The 20,186-nt window shown below is 45.6% G+C and overlaps 2 protein-coding genes across 2 annotated transcripts in view; both read right to left on the bottom strand.

The window, feature by feature from the left end:
- plekhh1 (pleckstrin homology domain containing, family H (with MyTH4 domain) member 1) overlaps positions 1-20,186 on the bottom strand; it is a 63,049-nt gene that overhangs the window by 9,731 nt on the left and 33,132 nt on the right. The window contains exons 11-22 of the mRNA XM_083634164.1: positions 19,858-20,005; positions 18,805-18,941; positions 17,382-17,492; positions 16,843-16,929; positions 16,181-16,339; positions 11,733-11,813; positions 10,843-11,022; positions 8,823-8,934; positions 7,830-7,942; positions 6,325-6,501; positions 5,634-5,731; positions 4,056-4,233 (exon numbers count right to left, since the gene is read on the bottom strand). Of these exons, the coding sequence (XP_083490290.1) occupies positions 4,056-4,233; positions 5,634-5,731; positions 6,325-6,501; positions 7,830-7,942; positions 8,823-8,934; positions 10,843-11,022; positions 11,733-11,813; positions 16,181-16,339; positions 16,843-16,929; positions 17,382-17,492; positions 18,805-18,941; positions 19,858-20,005 (1,581 nt within the window). The remainder of the gene's footprint in view (positions 1-4,055; positions 4,234-5,633; positions 5,732-6,324; positions 6,502-7,829; positions 7,943-8,822; positions 8,935-10,842; positions 11,023-11,732; positions 11,814-16,180; positions 16,340-16,842; positions 16,930-17,381; positions 17,493-18,804; positions 18,942-19,857; positions 20,006-20,186) is intronic.
- LOC310774100 (tripartite motif-containing protein 16-like) lies at positions 369-3,471 on the bottom strand. The gene has a single exon (XM_083634165.1). It carries the CDS (start codon positions 3,465-3,467, stop codon positions 1,815-1,817), a length of 1,653 nt encoding a protein of 550 aa, XP_083490291.1. The 5' UTR covers positions 3,468-3,471; the 3' UTR covers positions 369-1,814.

Below are 20,186 nucleotides of genomic sequence, written 5' to 3'. Positions count from 1 at the left end.
CATATAAGTCCAGTGTGGAAGTTTTTATTTTCCTTTGGTACTCAGTTCACTGTGAAATATTCTGATAGTGGCTTTACTCGCTCATGTCATTTTGAAGTTTATTCTTCATCACAGTATGAAATGACAGCTGGTCCACAACTACATGTCTGTGGTCACATACGTGTTTCAGGACTTTTTTCCCAGACATTTTATGCATTTTGTTGAAGACTGCACTTTGTTGTGTTTATCATCTCAGTTATACTTTCATAAATTTTCTCTAGCAGATATGATAGTCTTCCTGGAATGAATACAGAATAAATACTTTATTAATTCTTGGAATAATTTTTTTTATTGATCTTTGAAAACTTTCACTTTGATCACACATCCAATGACTAAAACCTGGTAAAAGACTCAAACTTCATCCACACAATCAATTTGTTAAACCAGCATGTCAGGATTGTGGAGGAAAACAATGAATCATCTCCCTATTGATTATAATAATAATGATTACATTTGTAGTTCACTTTTCTTAACAAAGTTACAAAGTCCCGGGACACAAAATTAACATATCAACAACTACAGTTTTCAGCTATAATAAAGGAAAGGAAAGACTTCTAGTGCTGGCTCCATTAAGGCCCATGCAGTGGAACAGAACCAACAGAAACTAGAGGGCACTCAGTAGAGTGCATACCTCCAACTTTTCTACAAAGGATTGTGCTGTTACGTGAGTCCGGTTGGTAGTTAGGCACCTTTTTGTGATTGGCCATGCCCATTGTTATGCCCCCTTTTGGTCAGTGGGCGTGGAACGTTAATCAGTTCTAAGTTGGCACATGACCTGCTTTTCTGCCAAGTTTAGTGCAAATCTGTTCCTAACTTTTTGAGAGATCCTGCTGACAAGCAAACAGACAAACAGGGGCGAAAATATGGCCTCCCGGACAACTCCGTTGGCGGAGGTCAATATTACAGCAACAATTGATTGATTGATTGATTGATTGATTGATTGTTTATTTGCACAGAAAAAAAAGAATAACATAGTACAAGTATCTTAATACAAAGAAATTGTGCAGGTGAGGGAAAGAAACCCGGAAGGGCTTATAGAGTCTCACCTTATTTAAAAACAAATTAAAGACTAATAATGAAAGAAAAAAAACACACAATCAAGACAATATATTTAAAACAATATAAAAAGTAAAAAAAAAAATATATATATATATATACAAAAAAAGAAGAAAAAAAAAAAGGAAAAGAAAAGAAAAAGCAAACAGGTGCACCAGCGGCTAAACAAATTAAAACAAACAATAAGATACAGGGGTAAAGAAATCAGGTACTGTGCTCTTTTAAGAGAAGTTGTTTAAGTTTTTTTTTGAAAAAGTGGAACAATACAAATATGCAACAAAGATAAGAACTATAATAGACCACACAACAATTTACATTTTCATATGAATACATGTTGTTTTGGATACATACTCTATGACTGCTATAAATCAATAGTGATTCAACCTATATCCAATTCATACATTTTCTCCACTGTCTGATTTAAACAGCCGGTGTCTGGTCACTCTTTCCTGTGGGGGGGGGGGATCATCTTCCACACAGGAAGTGTTACTGTACGTTTTACATTTCCGCTTTGTTTGGAATAAACAAAAGAAGAAGAACTAGGTAGTTAGCATGATCAGTGATCGCCTCCATGGCTGAACAGGCAAAGAAAAGAGAAACTAAATCTGCATCAACAAATCTAAACTCCGCCCACACTGTTTGATTGACAGGTGATCTCTGGTGGGAAGTGAGAGCCCCCCCCCCCCACACACACACACACACACATTGCTAACTCCTGTCTATTGGAGCTCAGCAGTGTCAAAATTATAATCAAGCCAAATTCCAGCATAGAGAGGCTGAGTGAATGTGGTCTGGACTCTGTGGAGGAGAGTCATGTTGCAGTCGTAGAAGCACAGAATACCTGCACTGTAATCCAGGTACACTCCTACTGTGCGGTACCGAGGGCCTGAGATGGGAGTTTTGATATTGTTATGTCTGAATTCATAACTGCCGTCGTTGAAATATAATGCCCAAGACTTGTCATTGTTTCCAAATACACATTCATCCGAGGTTCCTGTTCTGCTAATATCCTTATATGACACTGCTATTGAAATGTTGTACCCCCGCGTCCACCTCACCTCCCAGTAACAACGTCCAGTCAGAACCTCTCTACTCAGGCCCTGACAGTTGTCAGTGAATCTGTCTGGCTGACACTCTAGGTCACGACCATACTCTCTGAAACATGTCACTTTTCTGTTCCCCTCGGATAATGTCAGCCAGTCGTGTGTTGTGTTTGGATCCAGTGTGATATGACGTGAATATTGTAAGAATTGAGATCTGGTCTTGGGCTCTGGTTGTGGCAGTAGAACGTCCACTTGAGTCACTGTCCATGAGATCTCCGTAAGAATGCCCTGTAGTTTATCTCTGGCCTCTGACACAGCCACAGTCACATCCTCAAAGTAGTGCCGAGGACGGGTATCGATCCTGGGTGAGTCTGTAGATTGACTGAGACATGACAGCGAGGGGTAACTGTGTAGAAAGTGGATGTGATCCTCTGTGTGTGAGAGCTGCTCCAGCTCAGCGTCTGTCCTCCTCAGCTCAGCAATCTCCTGCTTCAGCTTCTTCTTTAGTTCTTCGGCCCGACTCGCTTCCTCTTTCTGCTTTGATCTGATCTGCTGCTTCACCTCAGAGCTTCTTTTCTCAATAAGACGGACCAGCTCAGTGAAGATGTTCTCACTGTGCTCCACTGCTTTATCAGCAGATAGATTGATCGCCTCTGCCTCCTGTTGAAGCACCATCACATCTTTCCTTCTGACCTGGAGTCTCTGCTGGATTTTTTGCCGACTCACCCCGAGCTCTTGCTGCCTCTCTGCCCATTCTGCTGCAGCTGAGACTGTGTCGTGACCTTTATGCTCGTCCATGGAGCAGAGATAACAGATACACTGCTGATCAGTACGGCAGAAAATCTTCATCACCTCATCGTGACAAGAGCAGATGTTCTCCTGAAGCTTCACGGTGGCTTCCACCAGCTTGTGTTTCTTTAATGGAGCTGCGTCATAGTGAGGTTGAAGGTGCAGCTCACAGTAAGAGGCCAGACACACCAGACACGACTTGAGGGCTTTCAGCTTTCTCCCAGTGCAGACATCACATTTTAGATCTCCAGGTCCAGCATAGCAGTGATCAGGAGGAGCAGCTTGGAGTTCTGCCCTCCTCAGGTCCTCCACCAACTCTGCTAACATGGTGTTTTTGACCAGACCAGGCCTTGGTGTGAAGGTCTGTCTGCACTGAGGGCAGCTGTAGATTTTCTTCTGATCCTCTCCCTTCCAGTATCTTTTAATACAGCTCATGCAGTAACTGTGCCCACAGGGAACAGTCACCGGATCCCTCAGTAGGTCCAGACAGATCGAACAGCAGAATTTCCCCCCGTCCAGCTGAATTCCTTGCTGCGCCATTTCACTTCTCAGTAACAGTGTGTCAGATAGTTTCACTTTTTCTCAACAGAAAACAAGTTGTGCTCCGCCTCCGATAGCAACAATCTGTCCCTTGTCTTTGTGCATATGCTGATCTGCAGTGAATGGGCTTGTCAGCTCTTGCACTTCACCACATGCTGTTTACGCCCATCTTTAAACTGTCAGATCTGTGAAAGGGGACTGGCTGTGTGTGAGACCAGGAAGAAGAGGGAGGGGTTATCCATCTTTGCTTTATTCCAGGAAGAGGAGGTTTTTAAAGAGGCAGTGTGTGTTTAGCTCTTGTTTACAATATGAATAGAAGATTATGATAAATACATAAGGAATAGTTCAACTTTGGATCAATCTCTCTCCCCCCTTATTCCCCCTCACCTTTTTAAGTGCAACATTTTAAAATAAAGTTCCAAAACCTTCAAAGAGGCTTGTGGAAAATTGAACAGTAAAACTATTTAGAATGGTTATCTATGTGTGTGTGTGTGTGTGTGTGTGTGTGTGTGTGTGTGTGTGTGTGTGTGTGTGTGTGTGTGTGTGTATGTGCGTGCGTCCGTGTGAGTGCGTGCGTGTGTGAGCTACCTGGTAGGTGTTGTTCATGAAGTGCACGGGGATGCTGAAGGGCAGTGAGTGGTGGTAGGGGTTCCTCAGCAGGATGGAGATGATCTCCATGCGTGAAGGTTTGGCCTCGCGCTCTCCGTTCTGCAGCGTCCGCTCCGCCGAGCGCTGGCAGTACACCGCATACTTCCCCACCTCACTCCTGCATGTGTGGACAGATGATATTCATTTCATTGTGCACTGAGGTTCTTTGGTAGCCTAAGGGTGTATTCACACCTATCTCGTTTGGAGCAGTTGTTCCGAAACAGAGAGCATTTTCCCCCTTGGTGCGGTTCGTTTGGGGGAGTGTGAACACAGCAATCGCACTCGGATGCGGGACAAAACAAGCGGACCGAGATCGCCAAGAAAGGGTGGTCTCGGTCCGCTTTAAACGAACTCTGGTGCGGTTCGTTTGTGGTGAGAATGTGATCCGACCTCGATCCGCCACAACTGCAGGAAACAGTGCGCATTTTTGGATAAAAACTGCCGTAGTCAGCTGCGCTGTGCGTAATGGCCTGAAGAACAAGCATTTTTATCGTTTAAAAAACAACATCTTCATTCAGATCCTGTTTTGGCGACTTGTGACTTGCATGGATAAACTTTGGGGGATTTTTGGATCATCACATCAGCAGTTTGAACTCAATCAACTTACCTCTGGTCTCCATTCAATAAATGAAAACAAGTCGTGGTAATCAGAGCCAGCCTTCTTTGTGATAAGATTGTCTGGTTCAATCAGACAATCAGACTGATTGCATGTCTTCCTCGAAATGTCCGTAGGCTATTATTAAATTATTTATTAATATTTTATTCCTGACAGGACAGGTGTTCATATAGCCTATGTGTAGACTAATCATCTGAAGTCTCTGTGATAGTAATAGCAAATCGAAGTTGCGAAGGTCTTTGATCTTATATCTCCAAATTCCCGATAGCCTAAATAGGCAAAATAAATACATAGGCTATAGGCTTACATAGGCTACATAGCCTACATAAATACTGTACATAAACAAATAACTTTCTCCCTCTCTCTCTCTCTCTCTCTCTCTCTCTCTCTCTCTCTCTCCTCGCACGGCGCACGCCCGACATAGCCTACAATGTAGGTCTAACAAAACGCATTCTTATAATCATATAGGAAAATCTCTGGGAATTACTTTTTCCATCTCGAGAGGCTATTAGCCTACCGGAGCGTCTCCTTGCCAATCCAGGAGGTTTGGCAATACTATTTGGACCGTTTGATTTGTGGCTGTGTGAACACAAACGAACCAAGGCACAAATGCAACAATTGTATCAATTAAGTACCTGAATCGGAAAACAAACCAAACGACCTACAGGTGTGAATACACCCTAATATGTGATATCAGACTGAATTGTCAACTCGTTACGCTATGCATTTTACGTTAGTTACTCCAGTCGGGAGAACATAAATAAAAAAACATAAAAAAAACTTTCAAAGTAATTGGTACTTTAAATCAATTTAAAACAGCCTCGATAACAGGCGGCGGCCGCAGCAATTGTTCTTATTGTTCCTCAGCGTTAGGAGCAGGTTACAGGCTTGGAGCCGCTCACCTCGGGTCAGCGTTGCGTTGCAGGTACTGTCTCAGGTACCACAGGAAGTGTTGTTGAGGAAGGAAGAGAGCCACACACAGAGACAACAGCTGCCAGCACTGCAGGGAGAGGTGTGAAGAGGAGACAAGACGATTAGAGCTGCAACAATTCATTGATTAGTTGTTAACTATTCAATTAATCGCCAAATATTTTGATAATCAATTAATCATTTTGAGTTAAAAAATAAAATAAAATAAAGGGGGGGGGGGGGGGGGGGGGGGAGGGAGTCAAAATTATCTTATTCCAGCTTCTTAAATGTGAATATTTTCTGGTTGTTTTACTCCTCTATGACAGTAAACTGAATATTTTTGGGTTGTGGACAAAACAAGACATTTGAGGACGTCATCTTGGGCTTTGGGAAACACTGAACAACATTTTATAGATCAAACAACCAAGCGATTAATCGAGAAAATAATCCAGAAATTAATCAACAATGAAAATAATCGTGTTTGTGTGTGTGTGTGTGTGTGTGTGTGTGTGTGTGTGTGTGTGTGTGTGTGTTTTGTTTGTTTTTTCCTATTTTTTTCTACAAACCCTGCTCTGGCCCAGAGCAGTTTCTTAACACAAGTTGCAAAGTGCTTTACAGGAATAAACCAAGTGACAAAGTAAAAATGGAATGAGAATAAAAAGAAACAACGACACTACTCTTTACCTGTGTGAGGGAGTAGTTATGTGGCATGCGGCAGTTGGTCTGTTTGATAAGCTGGCAGTACATCTCATTCTGCAGCTCTGGGTGCGTCAGGCACACCTGTAAGGCATTCTGGGCCAGTGACGTGTGGTAATCGACCGACGGAGACTCAACCAGCACGTTGATGAAGAGTTGACAGGACTGTAGAACAGGACAGACATCTTAATAAACATGTAGTTATGTTAACATTATGGTTGAAGTCTGAAACGTAATACCACTGCACTACCAGCAGGTGGAGGCAAACACAAACAAGAACTTACTGCAAGCAGCAAGTGGAACAAGTCAACAAGTGGAACTCTGTGTAGCAAGACAAACCAAGTCAGAAAAATGTATTTTTTTTTTAAACACAAAGGTCAGAAGAGCCCTTTTCAGGGTCAAGCCCCAGTGTGAGGAAAGCCATGTAAACGTCATTACTTCTTGAAGCCACAGATTTAATCCAATCTTATGGGTGAACACAAAGGACCCATTTGATAGTTTTCATCGGTCTCGTCAGAATCGTGAATACTTCAAAGAAGCGAGTAGAGTAGAGCGGGAACGCGTGCTTCAACGTGCTGAGGTAGGGGCGTACACTTGAAAAGACTGGAGGAGGCCTACGCTTGTTTCCCTCTTCCTTTATGTGTCTAACTGTATGGGGCTGCTTTTTAAGGCTGGCTGGTCAAAGAGAGAGGCGGCCCAATTCAACCTCCGTGGGCCTACTGTCGCCCGCGGGTCTCTGAAGAATGAGTCGGGCAGGGAGGGAGGGAGGGAGGGGGGGGGAGGGGGGGGGGAGGGAGGGAGGGAGGGGGGAGGGAGGGAGGGAGGGAGAGAGGGGGCTCCTGGGTGGGCGAGCTGTGGGCTCCAGAGAAAAGAGAGGAACAGGAACTTCCATCTTCCCTCTCACATAAGATCAAGGTCCCTCCTCCTGCTCTGCTCTCCTTCGCCTTGATCCTTATTCTCCTCCCTCCCTCCTCCCCTACCTTCTGTATCCATTGCTGCCAGCCTCTGAGGACCCTGACCTCCCAGGTCTCCTCTTTAAAGGGGCTCCTTTCACACCGGCTGTAAACCAGAGGAGCGGTTAGCCTCAATCAGAGCAGATAATCAAGGCCATTATCTCTCTTCCACACATTTAATGAGCTGGAGGCCCCCGTCCCTCAGCCTTTGATCTGTTTCAGAGGCAGGAGGGTAGAGAAGAAGAGGGGCATGGAGCGCATCCAGGACAAGGAAGGGATTGGGGGGGGGGGGGGGTTGGGGGGTTGTGGTCGGGACAGGCTGGGATATGGATGGATGACGCCTCGAACAGACAGGGGGACCCTCGCAGTGAGAGAGGCAGATAGGAATGTAGGTCATCAGTGTGGAGAGGAGAGAAGGAAAGGGGGAGAAAGAGAGAAAAAGGAAGAGAGAAAGCAAAAGTAAGGGGACTAGATCAAAGGATGAAAGAGAGAGAGAGGGTAGAGAGAGCGTAAAGAGAGAGAGAGAGTGGTGAGAGTGACCTTGAAAAGTTTGAGAGCCTCCGTCTGCAGAGCTTCAGAGGGCAGAGTGGTGAGAGGAGAGCGCAGGCCCTCCTTACTGAAGCACAGGGCCTCACTCTTCCACAACACAGAGTCTGGGAGGGAGATGGAGAAACACACATGCGCACGCACACACGCACGCACGCACACACACATACGCACACACACACACACACACACACACACACACACACACACACACACACACACACACACACACACACACAGAAAAACAGAAAGATTGAATTTCAAAACTATAGTGACCCAACAGCTGACAAACATTCACACATGCCGGTCATAAACACTGTCTGCAGTCTGGAGTCTACGGCTTTACATAACATGTAACATGCTACTGGCTAAATTTGTATCCGGCTGTACAGGGACTTAGCAAAGCCTGATCATCTACTGAAGTAGGTCTTACAAAACCTGGAGATGAAGTGTCGGGGGGGCAACATAGGGGAATTCACACCAAAGGTTTACATTTTTGCAATTCATTAGCAACTTTATAATTAGAATGATATATTATGATTTATTGTTGTTTTAGAAAGTGAAAATCCTATGGCATCTAATGCAGACAATATGCTTCTAGTGAGAGAGGAGGAAAAAAATTCCAAAGTATGCTCGATACAAATGAGACTCGCTGTTTTAGAAACAAAACAATAGTCTTCCATTGCATGCACTTGAAAACAATAATTGACAACAGCGCAAGCCATATTGCTACAGCCTGTTTTCAAAGTATATAACACGAAAGTACTCCAACAAGTCACTTTTAATAAAGAGTAACTTTGTAACATGACTTTTTAATTAAGGGATGAAATAAAGTGGTGAATTCAGGTCAAACATATTTTTTAAGCATTTCTAACAAAAACAGGTCAATCACATTGCTTTAAATAAAAATAAGATTGAACAAACGCATCACAAATGGCTGATGAGGATATTGGCGATGCTTGCTTGCTTAAGGATAAGGCTTCTCACCTGGGTCTCCCTCTGCGTCCAGCAGCTTCCCAATAAGCTGTTCACACTCTGTTCCCACCTTGAAGTTTGCACCGCTGCCCGCTGCCACAGTCAGGTGGTACAGCCATGTGTCCTGTGCACAACAACACAACACAGTCAGGTGGTACAGCCATGTGTCCTGTGCACAACAACACAACACAGTCAGGTGGTACAGCCATGTGTCCTGTGCACAACAACACAACAGTCAGGTGGTACAGCCATGTGTCCTGTGCACAACAACACAACACAGTCAGGTGGTACAGCCATGTGTCCTGTGCACAACAACACAACAGTCAGGTGGTACAGCCATGTGTCCTGTGCACAACAACACAACACAGTCAGGTGGTACAGCCATGTGTCCTGTGCACAACAACACAACACAACACAACACAACACAACACAACACAACACAGTCAGGTGGTACAGCCATGTGTCCTGTGCACAACAACACAACAGTCAGGTGGTACAGCCATGTGTCCTGTGCACAACAACACAACACAGTCAGGTGGTACAGCCATGTGTCCTGTGCACAACAACACAACACAGTCAGGTGGTACAGCCATGTGTCCTGTGCACAACAACACAACACAGTCAGGTGGTACAGCCATGTGTCCTGTGCACAACAACACAACACAACACAACACAACACAACACAACACAGTCAGGTGGTACAGCCATGTGTCCTGTGCACAACAACACAACAGTCAGGTGGTACAGCCATGTGTCCTGTGCACAACAACACAACACAGTCAGGTGGTACAGCCATGTGTCCTGTGCACAACAACACAACACAGTCAGGTGGTACAGCCATGTGTCCTGTGCACAACAACACAACAGTCAGGTGGTACAGCCATGTGTCCTGTGCACAACAACACAACACAGTCAGGTGGTACAGCCATGTGTCCTGTGCACAACAACACAACACAGTCAGGTGGTACAGCCATGTGTCCTGTGCACAACAACACAACACAGTCAGGTGGTACAGCCATGTGTCCTGTGCACAACAACACAACACAGTCAGGTGGTACAGCCATGTGTCCTGTGCACAACAACACAACACATTGACAGTCAGGTGGTACAGCCATGTGTCCTGTGCACAACAACACAACACATTGACAGTCAGGTGGTACAGCCATGTGTCCTGTGCACAACAACACAACACATTGACAGTCAGGTGGTACAGCCATGTGTCCTGTGCACAACAACACAACACAACAGTCAGGTGGTACAGCCATGTGTCCTGTGCACAACAACACAACACATTGACGTATTATTAACTGAAACGAGATGTTGTTTTCCACTAAAAGGCCGTGGGACAGATATAAAAACAAGAAGAAGCAATAGTGCGGATGGCTCTGTGACTAATTTGCTGGGTTGTTTTCTCTCAGACATGTGTTCCTAGTTCATGTGTTTTGATTGTCATGTCTGGTTCCATGCAGCAGTTCCCTTAATAAAATAAGCTGAACCATCATAATTGCACAGCGCAGATTTTCAGAGACTTCCTCACTGGTACTTGATACTAAAATGACTTTCCCTGATCAATATTTGTATCTCACCTAGTACACAAGAAAAACCCACAAAGGTATTTGTAAATGAGGTTTGGTCCCGCTTTGGTACCTCACAGATGAATGTACTGTAGGAACCCACACATGAATATATTGCCTTTTCACTAGGGATAGGATGATATGCTTATTTCATAATACCAATCAATACAACCACAGTACGATGTGCCATAATAAATACAAGTTAAATGACAACAAAGTATGTTAAGAATTCTGTTTATTTCTGAGCCACAAATCAAAGCAATGGCATTGTCTTGCTAGAAGGTTAATTATTATTAAAAAATAAATAAATTATAAGTGCAAATAATATGGATGGAGAGCTTGTGGAATTATGATGGACAAATGAAGCTAAGATTCCGATTCATTTTTCTGCCCCCATCTCTACTCCTCCTTCCCTAATAAACCATTGATTTCACCACTCTTGATTCCAGTAGGCCTACCTTCTCCTGCTTGGTGCCGATGAGCAGGTAGGTGGGGCTCTGCTCGCGGGGTTGGACCACCAGGGTGCAGTGTGAGGAGAGGAAGCCTCGGCCGCCCGCCTCGTAGTCCTCGTCTGAGTCACAGGAGCGATCCACCTCCTGCACCGACGCCTCCCGCACCCGCAGCTGGCCCAGGGGGAACTGCACCACCACAATACAGTAGTGTCAGCTTCATTCTTCATCACATAAAACCATACTGTCTACAGTCTAAAAAACAACAACTTTCATTTGTTTGGCAAATGTAGAACTCTACACTGATTAAGACAACTACCGGTACTAAGAAGTACTGTATTTGCAAATACTATTTAAAGCAGCTACGAGGAACTTTTATTTTGTGGTGATTCTAGCAGAACCTGTGGACAAAAGTGGTAGTGTTCTCCCAGAATGAAGACTGGATTTCCTGAACACTCCTCCCGCTGTAAGCAGCGGGTCTGCCGGGCTGTGACAGGCCGGCCGGGTCTTCTCCAAGTCAGCGAGCCTCCCCCACTGTTTTATTCGCTGCCTAAGGTTAACGTTATAGCTTCATTCACCGGCCGGAATAAAGATTACAACCAGTTTCACACAGACATCAACAGAGGAAGTCCCACTCTACCAGTGCACATTTTAGAAAAACTAATAACGTTATATAGAAATTGCCAAACTCCTCGCCGATGGGCCAATCTCCTCGCTGATGGTCTCATTTGCTGATGTAGGTCAGATGTGATGCATCAGTACATTTAGACTGTTTCATAAACAGTTAAAAATTCCTCGTAGCTGCTTCAACCAGGGTCTGATTAATAACCAACAACTGACAGACAAAATGAAAAACAGGTGAGGGCACGTTTAGGGAGGGAGAGGCTTGTTGTGTGAACCTTGTCTTCCTGGTTTCGGTAGTAGTAGAAGACTTTGCCGACTAAAGAACACCACACCAGCTTGGAGTGTCCATGTTTGACCTGAAACAGAGAAAGGATTGGAGAAAGTGTGAGAGACAAGACAAACTACTAAAAATACTATCGAGCCATTTTGCCACGCTCATGCCCAAGACCCATAAAATATAACAATGTTCACCACTTCCGAGGCATGTGCAAAGTTTCGCAACTTTCTGAGGACGTCAAGCCCCCTCAAAAATGCACTCGAACGATAAGAATAATAAAGAATAACAATGATAAAAATCCATACAAATACAATAGGGCCTTCACCTCCGGCGCCCGGTGCTCGGGCCCTAATTAAAAAGATTGGTGCCTTTCAGTGCCACATGCCTTCATGTGCTTTTTTGGGGGGGATCACGAAAGAACACCTTCCAAGAGGACGAATCAGCGTGACATCACGACATCCGGATAAGCCACCCGGAACCGCAGCAGTTAACTAGTATAAGTTGTGCCAAACAAACGTTCATATCTCAAAAACTATACATCACATCGCTTATATTTTGACATTCTGCGCTTATATTTTGACATTCTGAGTGAGAGCAGAAGTAGCTCAAGGGTCTGATGTATAATGGGTATAGTGGGGCGGCTTTAGCTCAGGAGGTAGAGCGGGTCGGCCAATGACGCAAAGGTTGGCTCGATCCCCGCTCCCTCCCAGCTGCTGTCGTTGTGTCCTTGGGCAAGACACTTAACCCTCCTTGCCTCGTATGATTGGTATGAATGTAGACATGAATGATGGTGGTCGGAGGGGCCGTTGAGCGCCGATGTGTGGCTGCCACGCTTTCGAACCACCGGTACGAATGGTGTGAACGAATAATGATTCTGTGAAGCGCTTTGAGCACTTGGAAAGGCGCTATATAAATCCAATCATTATTATTATTATTATTTATTATAATATATGTGTATGTCAAGTTAAAGTTGTGTGAACTGTCGCAGTTTTTAAAATAAAGTGAATTTAGTAAAAAAGCACAGCTGCTAGTGCGAGACACTCAAGGCTGGCTCCATGGTGCCCAGGACTATATTTCTGTATTCTTCTTTTATACAGTACTCGATCAAAACCTTCTTTCTTGTGTGACAGAAATCTCTAATTTGCAAATGTGACCAGCAGATGTCCCCGGCGTCTGCAGGTAGGTGTGCAAATCATGAACGTGAGCTCACTGACAAGTTGAAAATTTAAACTGGCAGCGAGAGCAAATCATAGGTTTCTAAGGCAAAGCAGAAGTTTGAAGACAATTGAAAACAGCACAGCTGTCCATCCCCACTCCCCTGCTGCACCCGTGACCTCCAGAAGAACCATACATCACTTTTTTGAAACGGACGTCTTTTAAAGAGGCTTCGAAATTTGGATGGAGCGATGATGTCACTGGAGGAGGCCAGCTGTGCAGAACCTTAAACAGGGTCGCCGAGGTGAGCTGTGCAGAACCGCCCTGTCTGAGCCATGATCACGTCATAAACAGCAGATCAAAGCCAACGGGCCAGAAGGGGAAGTCCATCACCACTAGTAAGCAAGAGGCTGTCAGTCATCTATCAGAGAGCTGTCACAGCTACACACACCCATCAGATGGTGAAGGGTCTCCAAGCCCCTGTCTTAACCTTGCTTAACAGACAGGCCTCGGTATGGAAAAGCAGGGAGAGAGAGCCAGATGGGGGTGGAAGGAGAGTGAGGGGCGACCGGCTCTCTAAGCATTCCAGCAGCCCCGGCCTTCTAGCCGTGTCCCAACGTGAAGGAGGTCTCCAAGAATCCGCCTGAGAGCTCTCTGTCCAGCCCTCCCCACCCCACCCCCACCACAGACACTGCTACAGCCAGAGAGCTCTCTCTCCAGCCCTCCCTGCCCCGCCCCCACCACACTGCTACAGTCTGAGAGCTCTCTGTCCAGCCCACCCCACCCCACCTCCACCACAGACACTGCTACAGCCTGGGAGCTCTCTGTCCAGCCCTCCCCACCCCACCCCCACCACAGACACTGCTACAGCCTGAGAGCTCTCTGTCCAGCCCTCCCCACCCCACCCCCACCACAAACACTGCTACAGCCAGAGAGCTCTCTCTCCAGCCCTCCCTGCCCCGCCCCCACCACACTGCTACAACCTGAGAGCTCTCTCTCCAGCCCTCCCTGCCCCGCCCCCACCACACTGCTACAACCTGAGAGCTCTCTGTCCAGCCCTCCCCACCCCACCTCCACCACAGACACTGCTACAACCTGAGAGCTCTCTGTCCAGCCCTCCCCACCCCACCTCCACCACAGACACTGCTACAGCCTGAGAGCTCTCTGTCCAGCCCTCCCCACCCCACCTCCACCACAGACACTGCTATAGCCTGTGAACTCTCTGTCCAGCCCTCCCTGCCCCACCCCTACCACACTGCTACAGCCTGAGAGCTCTCTGTCCAGCCCACCCCGACCCCCACCACAGACACTGCTACAGTCTGAGAGCTCTCTGTCCAGCCCTCCCCACCCCACCACAAACACTGCTAAAGCCTGAGAGCTCTCTGTCCAGCCCACCCCGACCCCCACCACAAACACTGCTACAGCCTGGATGCGGAGGCTAAACCTTAGTCTCTGCCTGAAAATGAGATATTTCTGGCATGCTGTTTGGAAAGAAAGCCTGGCTAATCCATACGTCTAGCAGTCAGGCAATGGAGGTAGTAAAGATTCTTGGAAACTTTGAATTATTGATCTACAAAACCGAATAAAATGTTCAGTACAATCCAAAGAAAATTCAAACAATTGTACAGAGCAAAAAAATAGTTTCATATCTCTACATCAGCGATTCTCCAAAAACAAAATCATATCAAGCATCCCTAATGTAGTCCACATTAGTGCCATGGACCCTCATTTGATGAGATTTGGCCTCTCAGCTCCAAATCTGATAATATTCTTTATTGCTAGATATGATTTTGTCCAGAATTCCATGACTACCTCTATTGATCGATAGATGTAGATAACAGTGAAACTATAGACCTCTTTTAAGTTTGCAAACACTCATTACGTATTTTGTAGGCGGAGCCAAACTGGTTGCAGAAAGTGACAGCTAGCGGTTCAGATGTCATAGAAATATGGAAGATCCGGATGCCTTCTCCACGTATTTTAAAGCTTTGCCAGCAACAGACAGGTTATCTTACACAAATAAGTGAACTCTTTCAATGGGGTGAGGTTTCCTGACCCGTACTCACTGTCAGGATGAGTCTAGGATCCAACTACATCGCCAAAGTTGCAGTGACGGACATCTTCATATTCCTAGTTGGAAAGTCTAGCGTCTATACGGCACAAGATGTCTTTTTCCCTTATTCTAGGCCTTATTCTTCTTATATTCCTCTGTAAACTGGTCATCCCTACACACCCGTCGCGAAATACACTGGTTCATGCTAATTTACAAAACTCTCCTTGGTCTGTCACCCCCCTACCTGTGTAGTTTGTTGCATACTGCACCTGCCGCGTACAACACCCGTTCTGCTAACCTCATCCTGCTGAAATCCCCAAAACTCATTCTGTAATCGGTCAGTCATCATTCCATTCTGCTGTGCCCACAGACTGGAATGGCTTACAAAATACACTAAAACTGGACAATTTCATCTCCAAGTCAGCTTTCAAAGACTCTATCATGGACATATTCACTGACACCTGCAACTGCTTCCTGGACTAGCTCTTATCCCCTGCCTGTCTGCTCTGACTGTTTTTGTTTTATTTGCTCTGTCTGTCTGCTATGTTTTTAACTGTGTTTTAACTTGTGTTTTAATTTGTTCTAAGTAACTTTGTATTTATTTTATCCTCTACCCCCATCCCTCAAAAGGCTGTGCCTTCTGCCAGGTCGCCATTGTAAATAAGAATTTGTTCTTAATGACTTACCTGGTTAAATAAAGGTTCAATCAAATCAAATTAAAATTTCAATTCTGGGGATCTCTCTAGTTTCAGTTTCACTTGTTTCCTCAGATTTTCTGCTACCACGCTGCGTGCGCAACTGCAGTGACGTAACCTTGTGATGTCCACTCCAAATTGGTCTATGATCAAAACAGTCATGCTTCTATATTCCCTAATTGTGTTAACTTCTTATAAATTAAATAATGCTCTCTGGGGACCCACTAGAAGCCCCTCGAGGACCCCTGGTGGTCCCCGGACCCCACAAAGGACATACCTGGATGGGTTAAATGCAGAGGACACTTTTCACCGGCCACCGTCAGCATGAGTGTGTTGTGGCCGCATGCATGTATTGTGGTGTTCGTGTGACAATAAAAGACGGGCTTGTCTGTTACGAGAGTTTTAAACATTGAGAACCACTGCTCTACATCTTTGCAATCAGGATGCCCATTCAGAGTGGCCAGTATGGACTTTTGTAATTCAAATCACAAAGTGTGCTACCTATAATGACATAATAAAATGACATCATGACCTGTGACTGACCTTGGTGAGCCAGCCTCTCACGGTGGGCTTGGCGGGTGTCTCCACGGTAACGGGGCCGCTGGCCTGGACTTTCAGTATGTTCTGCAGGACCCTGATCCACTCCTCCAGGATGTTGGGTGAGTCGGCGGTCAGATAGAAAGTCTTCTTCTCTGTAATCAGCTGATTAGCAGAGACAAGGAAATATGGGAAAAATGCAAAGCCAAGCCGACTGATAGCATCATCGTGTCGGAGGAGATCAGAATCAGCTGCCAAAGAGCCAGGAAAACATTCCAAGGCAATGCTATACCTGATGTCATCTTAAGCCGCTTCTCTGGTATGTGTGTGTGTATGTGTGTGTGTGTGTGTGTGTGTGTGTGTGTGTGTGTGTGTGTGTGTCTGTGTGTGTGTGTGTGTGTGTGTGTGTCTGTGTGTGTGTGTGTGTGTGTGTGTGTGTGTGTGTGTGTGTGTGTGTGCGTGCGCGCGCGTGTGCGTGCGTGTGCATGTGTTTGTGTAGCTGCATTTACCCTCATTGTTAATGGAATAGAGATTTTATTAGGTTTTCTCTGCCACAGTCTTACAGATTACAGGTCTATAAAAAGGTCCTAACTACTATTAAGATGATGCAGTAGAAGGGTAGGAGAGTGGAGTCCTGTGGAAACCATTGAAAATGTCTGCACCATCACCTGAAACGTCTGTGCTCCTTCTCCCCGTGCGATACGGCATGACGAGTTCAGCTCCATCTGGCCCTGAGGCTTCCGGATAACGTCACTCTGAGGACGCGCACAGTACACACACGCACACACAGACACACAGACACACACACACACACACACACACACACAGACACACACAGACACACACAGACACACACACACACACACACACACACACACACACACACACACACACACACACACACACACGGATCATTTATTTACATCTATATCAATACAATAACCATCCGGGAGCTCTCTGATTTCGAAGTAATTTCAGTAGGCATGGATGCCTTAGATCTTTTTGCATCTACAGTAGTCGTACGACATTACAGAACCACAACCAGTTACTGTACAAGGTTTGGCTGGTGCTCGTGCCTTCAGCTGCAGCCACACACATATGAGCACACACCAAATTCAGAAATATTCCTGCAATGTTTTCGGTGGAAACTAGCGAATCCTTAGAAGGAAGCAGGCATGCAGGTTGACAGCGGGGCAGCCAGACTCACTGGAGATTTGTAGTAGAGGATCTCTCCGTTCCTCAGGATGAACCAGCGGCGCTTCCAGGCCTTCACCTGGCTGCCCATCTTCAGCAGGTAGCCTGACTTCTCCAGCATCTCCTGTAGACACACAGCACAGGACCTCAGCTTAACACAACTGGTCTGAATGCACAATAATAAATACATGTCTAATACTGAATTGAATGTCTACAAAAAGTCACTATCACTTTGTTTTTATTCTTTTGAGGTGATGGCTCTGCAGTTTTCCTTTGAATAAATTAAGTAGTGGCTTAGCTCTCAGGGCCCCCCTGTGGCTGAAAATGGAGGCCCTCCTCACTTCAAGCATCTCATCTCTAGATTTGTATGTCTGTTTGACAACTGCAACACAGCCTCTGAGAGGATTAGAGAAGCGTGGCAGGGGGAACTTGGTATTGATTTATCTGACATTATATGGGAAAGGAGTCTGTCTGTGGTACAACTCTGCTCAGTTAATAGCAGACACCAGCTGATCCAGTTTAAAGTCACTGACCGTCTGCACTATTCTAAGCATAAGTTGCACAGGATCTACCCTTCCGTCTCACCACTGTGTGACAGGTGTCAGGTGTCAGAGGGTACTCTGTCTCATGCTTTCTGGTTCTGCCCTTCACTGACAGGATTCTGGGCCAAAATATTTGACTGGTACTCTAAGGCCTACAAAATAACCCTTCAGCCGGAGGCAGAACTTGCCATCTTTGGCTGCTTGGTGCCTCTCTGAACTTCCCTACAGCTGTGCAACAGTCTCTGTCACTGGGGACAATTGTTGCCAAAAAACGAATTCTGAAGGAATGGAAGTCCCCATCTTCACCTCCTTTTCAATTGTGGTTGATGGACATGATCTCTGTTATAAGGATGGAGAGGCTCAGGTTCTTGAGAACAAACTCACTTAGAACATTTCTAACGATCTTGGACCCGTTTCTAGCCTACCTCGTTGAGGTTAGGGGCAACGGGTGACTCGCCTGGATGGTTTCTCATGGACCCCTCGCGCGCAGGGTCCCATGTACATTTCTTTAAAGCACATATGTGCCTTATGTGGCTGGTAGCACCACGTTGTAATATTGAATGTTGATGATGTTTATATGTTTTTTCTTTCTTTTCTTTTCCTGTGTCTGAGCCTCTTTGTTTTGTCTTGTTTATGTACTGCTCAAAAATTGTATTTCATTCATTCAAATAATGAATGCGAGTCCTATTCAACCTATTTCTATGACTTCTGCATTGTCTAGATTTGTATTTTATCTTCAGTGTTGTGTTGATTTGAACTGGCAAGACATACAGTATTGGGTCATCAACCACATGTGATTATTTTCTGGCAGACACTGGGTCAGTTCATCATCCAGCTTGATGGGACAACAATACAGTGGACGTCTCCACTGTAGCAAAGCAAGGCTCTACTCACAGGCCCAGTGCTCTCGCAGGAGTAGGAGGAGGTCCTCTGGACTTTGTGTTCAGGCTCAGAGTAGTCACTGTCCAGGGAGTAGGCATCTGGAGGAATGGCATAGTCACTCTCTGAGCTGATGGAGGACATGGACACACCTGGAGGACGGGGAGGAAATAGGAGACGAACCACAAACAAGGTCAGAAAGAGCCGGTGTTAAGGGGCAAAAAACTAAACAAATCAAATGCTCTGACTTTTGCTTTTTGATTGTGGGCCAGCAGGCAACAGGTGGTTCAAGACAGAGAGTTGGATGTAATAAAACTGTTAGATACAATAAATCTGTGATTCAATGCATTCCGGGAGTTATTTTGTGTCAGTGTTGAATGTCAGTGTAGCCACTGAAGTGAAGTGCTGTAATTTACTTTGTTGGTTTACCCGATTTCCCTCGACCTGCCTTGTCTACTTCTACAATTCCCAGAACTTTATCCTGGTCCATTAGGTTATTAAATTGATCGTTCGCCCTCTTGAATGATGGATTTCTCCCTGTATGATTATTGATGCAAAATTCTAGAAAGTCTAGAAAGAAGCCCTTGCTCATTATGTGTGAGGGACTGACAGCAAAACCTGAACTTGATATTTTTTATCGCTGAAACAGTCGAAAGTGCTATGGAGCTCCATTGTAGCGGCACTGGAGATAACTGAATGTGATTACATGTCAAGGTTAGACAGTACTACGTCAAGGTACATCGCCAATAGCTGTTTTTTAAAGTGTTTCAGGGTAGATTTCTCCCTTTAATGCCACCTTTAAGCACACGTAGAGCTGAGTGTGTTTCTGTTCTGCCTACATTAGCCTATTTCACATCCCATGCAAATCAGCCATTTTGTGTCTAAAAGGCAGGAAGAAAAACAGGTGCAAGCAAGACATTGATTAGAGCCCGGGACTGGACCCATTTAGGTGTTCCAGTCCCGGGGGTTCTAATCAATGTCTTGCTTACACCTGTTTTTCTTCCTGCCTTTTAGACACAAAATGGCTGATTTGGGTGGGATGTGAAAGAGGCGGACTGCAACGCTCACCTCTCTTGACGGCACGCGGGCTCCCGGGGACGCTTCCCTTCCTGTCAGGACTGAGGGTGGAGGTCCGCAGACTGGCCAGAGAGCTGCTGTCATCCTCTGAGCCAGAGTCATCATCAGGCAGAGGCACACTGCTGATCTGAGTGGCTTTCTAGACACAAACAACAGCGGGGGACAGGATGAGGTAAAGCACACACAAAAAAGTAATTTCAGTACAGAAGAAATTGCGCTGACATTCATAACTCACAACTACTATAATATTCCAGATTCACTTGAATAGCCACAGTAACTAACCAGATACAAACGAGGGATTCCACTTAGTGCAAGTCTGC

This window comes from Poromitra crassiceps (assembly GCF_964638095.1).
Source record: "Poromitra crassiceps genome assembly, chromosome: 3".
Classification (NCBI taxonomy): Eukaryota; Metazoa; Chordata; class Actinopteri; order Beryciformes; family Melamphaidae; genus Poromitra; species Poromitra crassiceps.
Note: the sequence above shows the minus strand (reverse complement) of the source record. Positions and strands in the feature narration are given on the sequence as shown.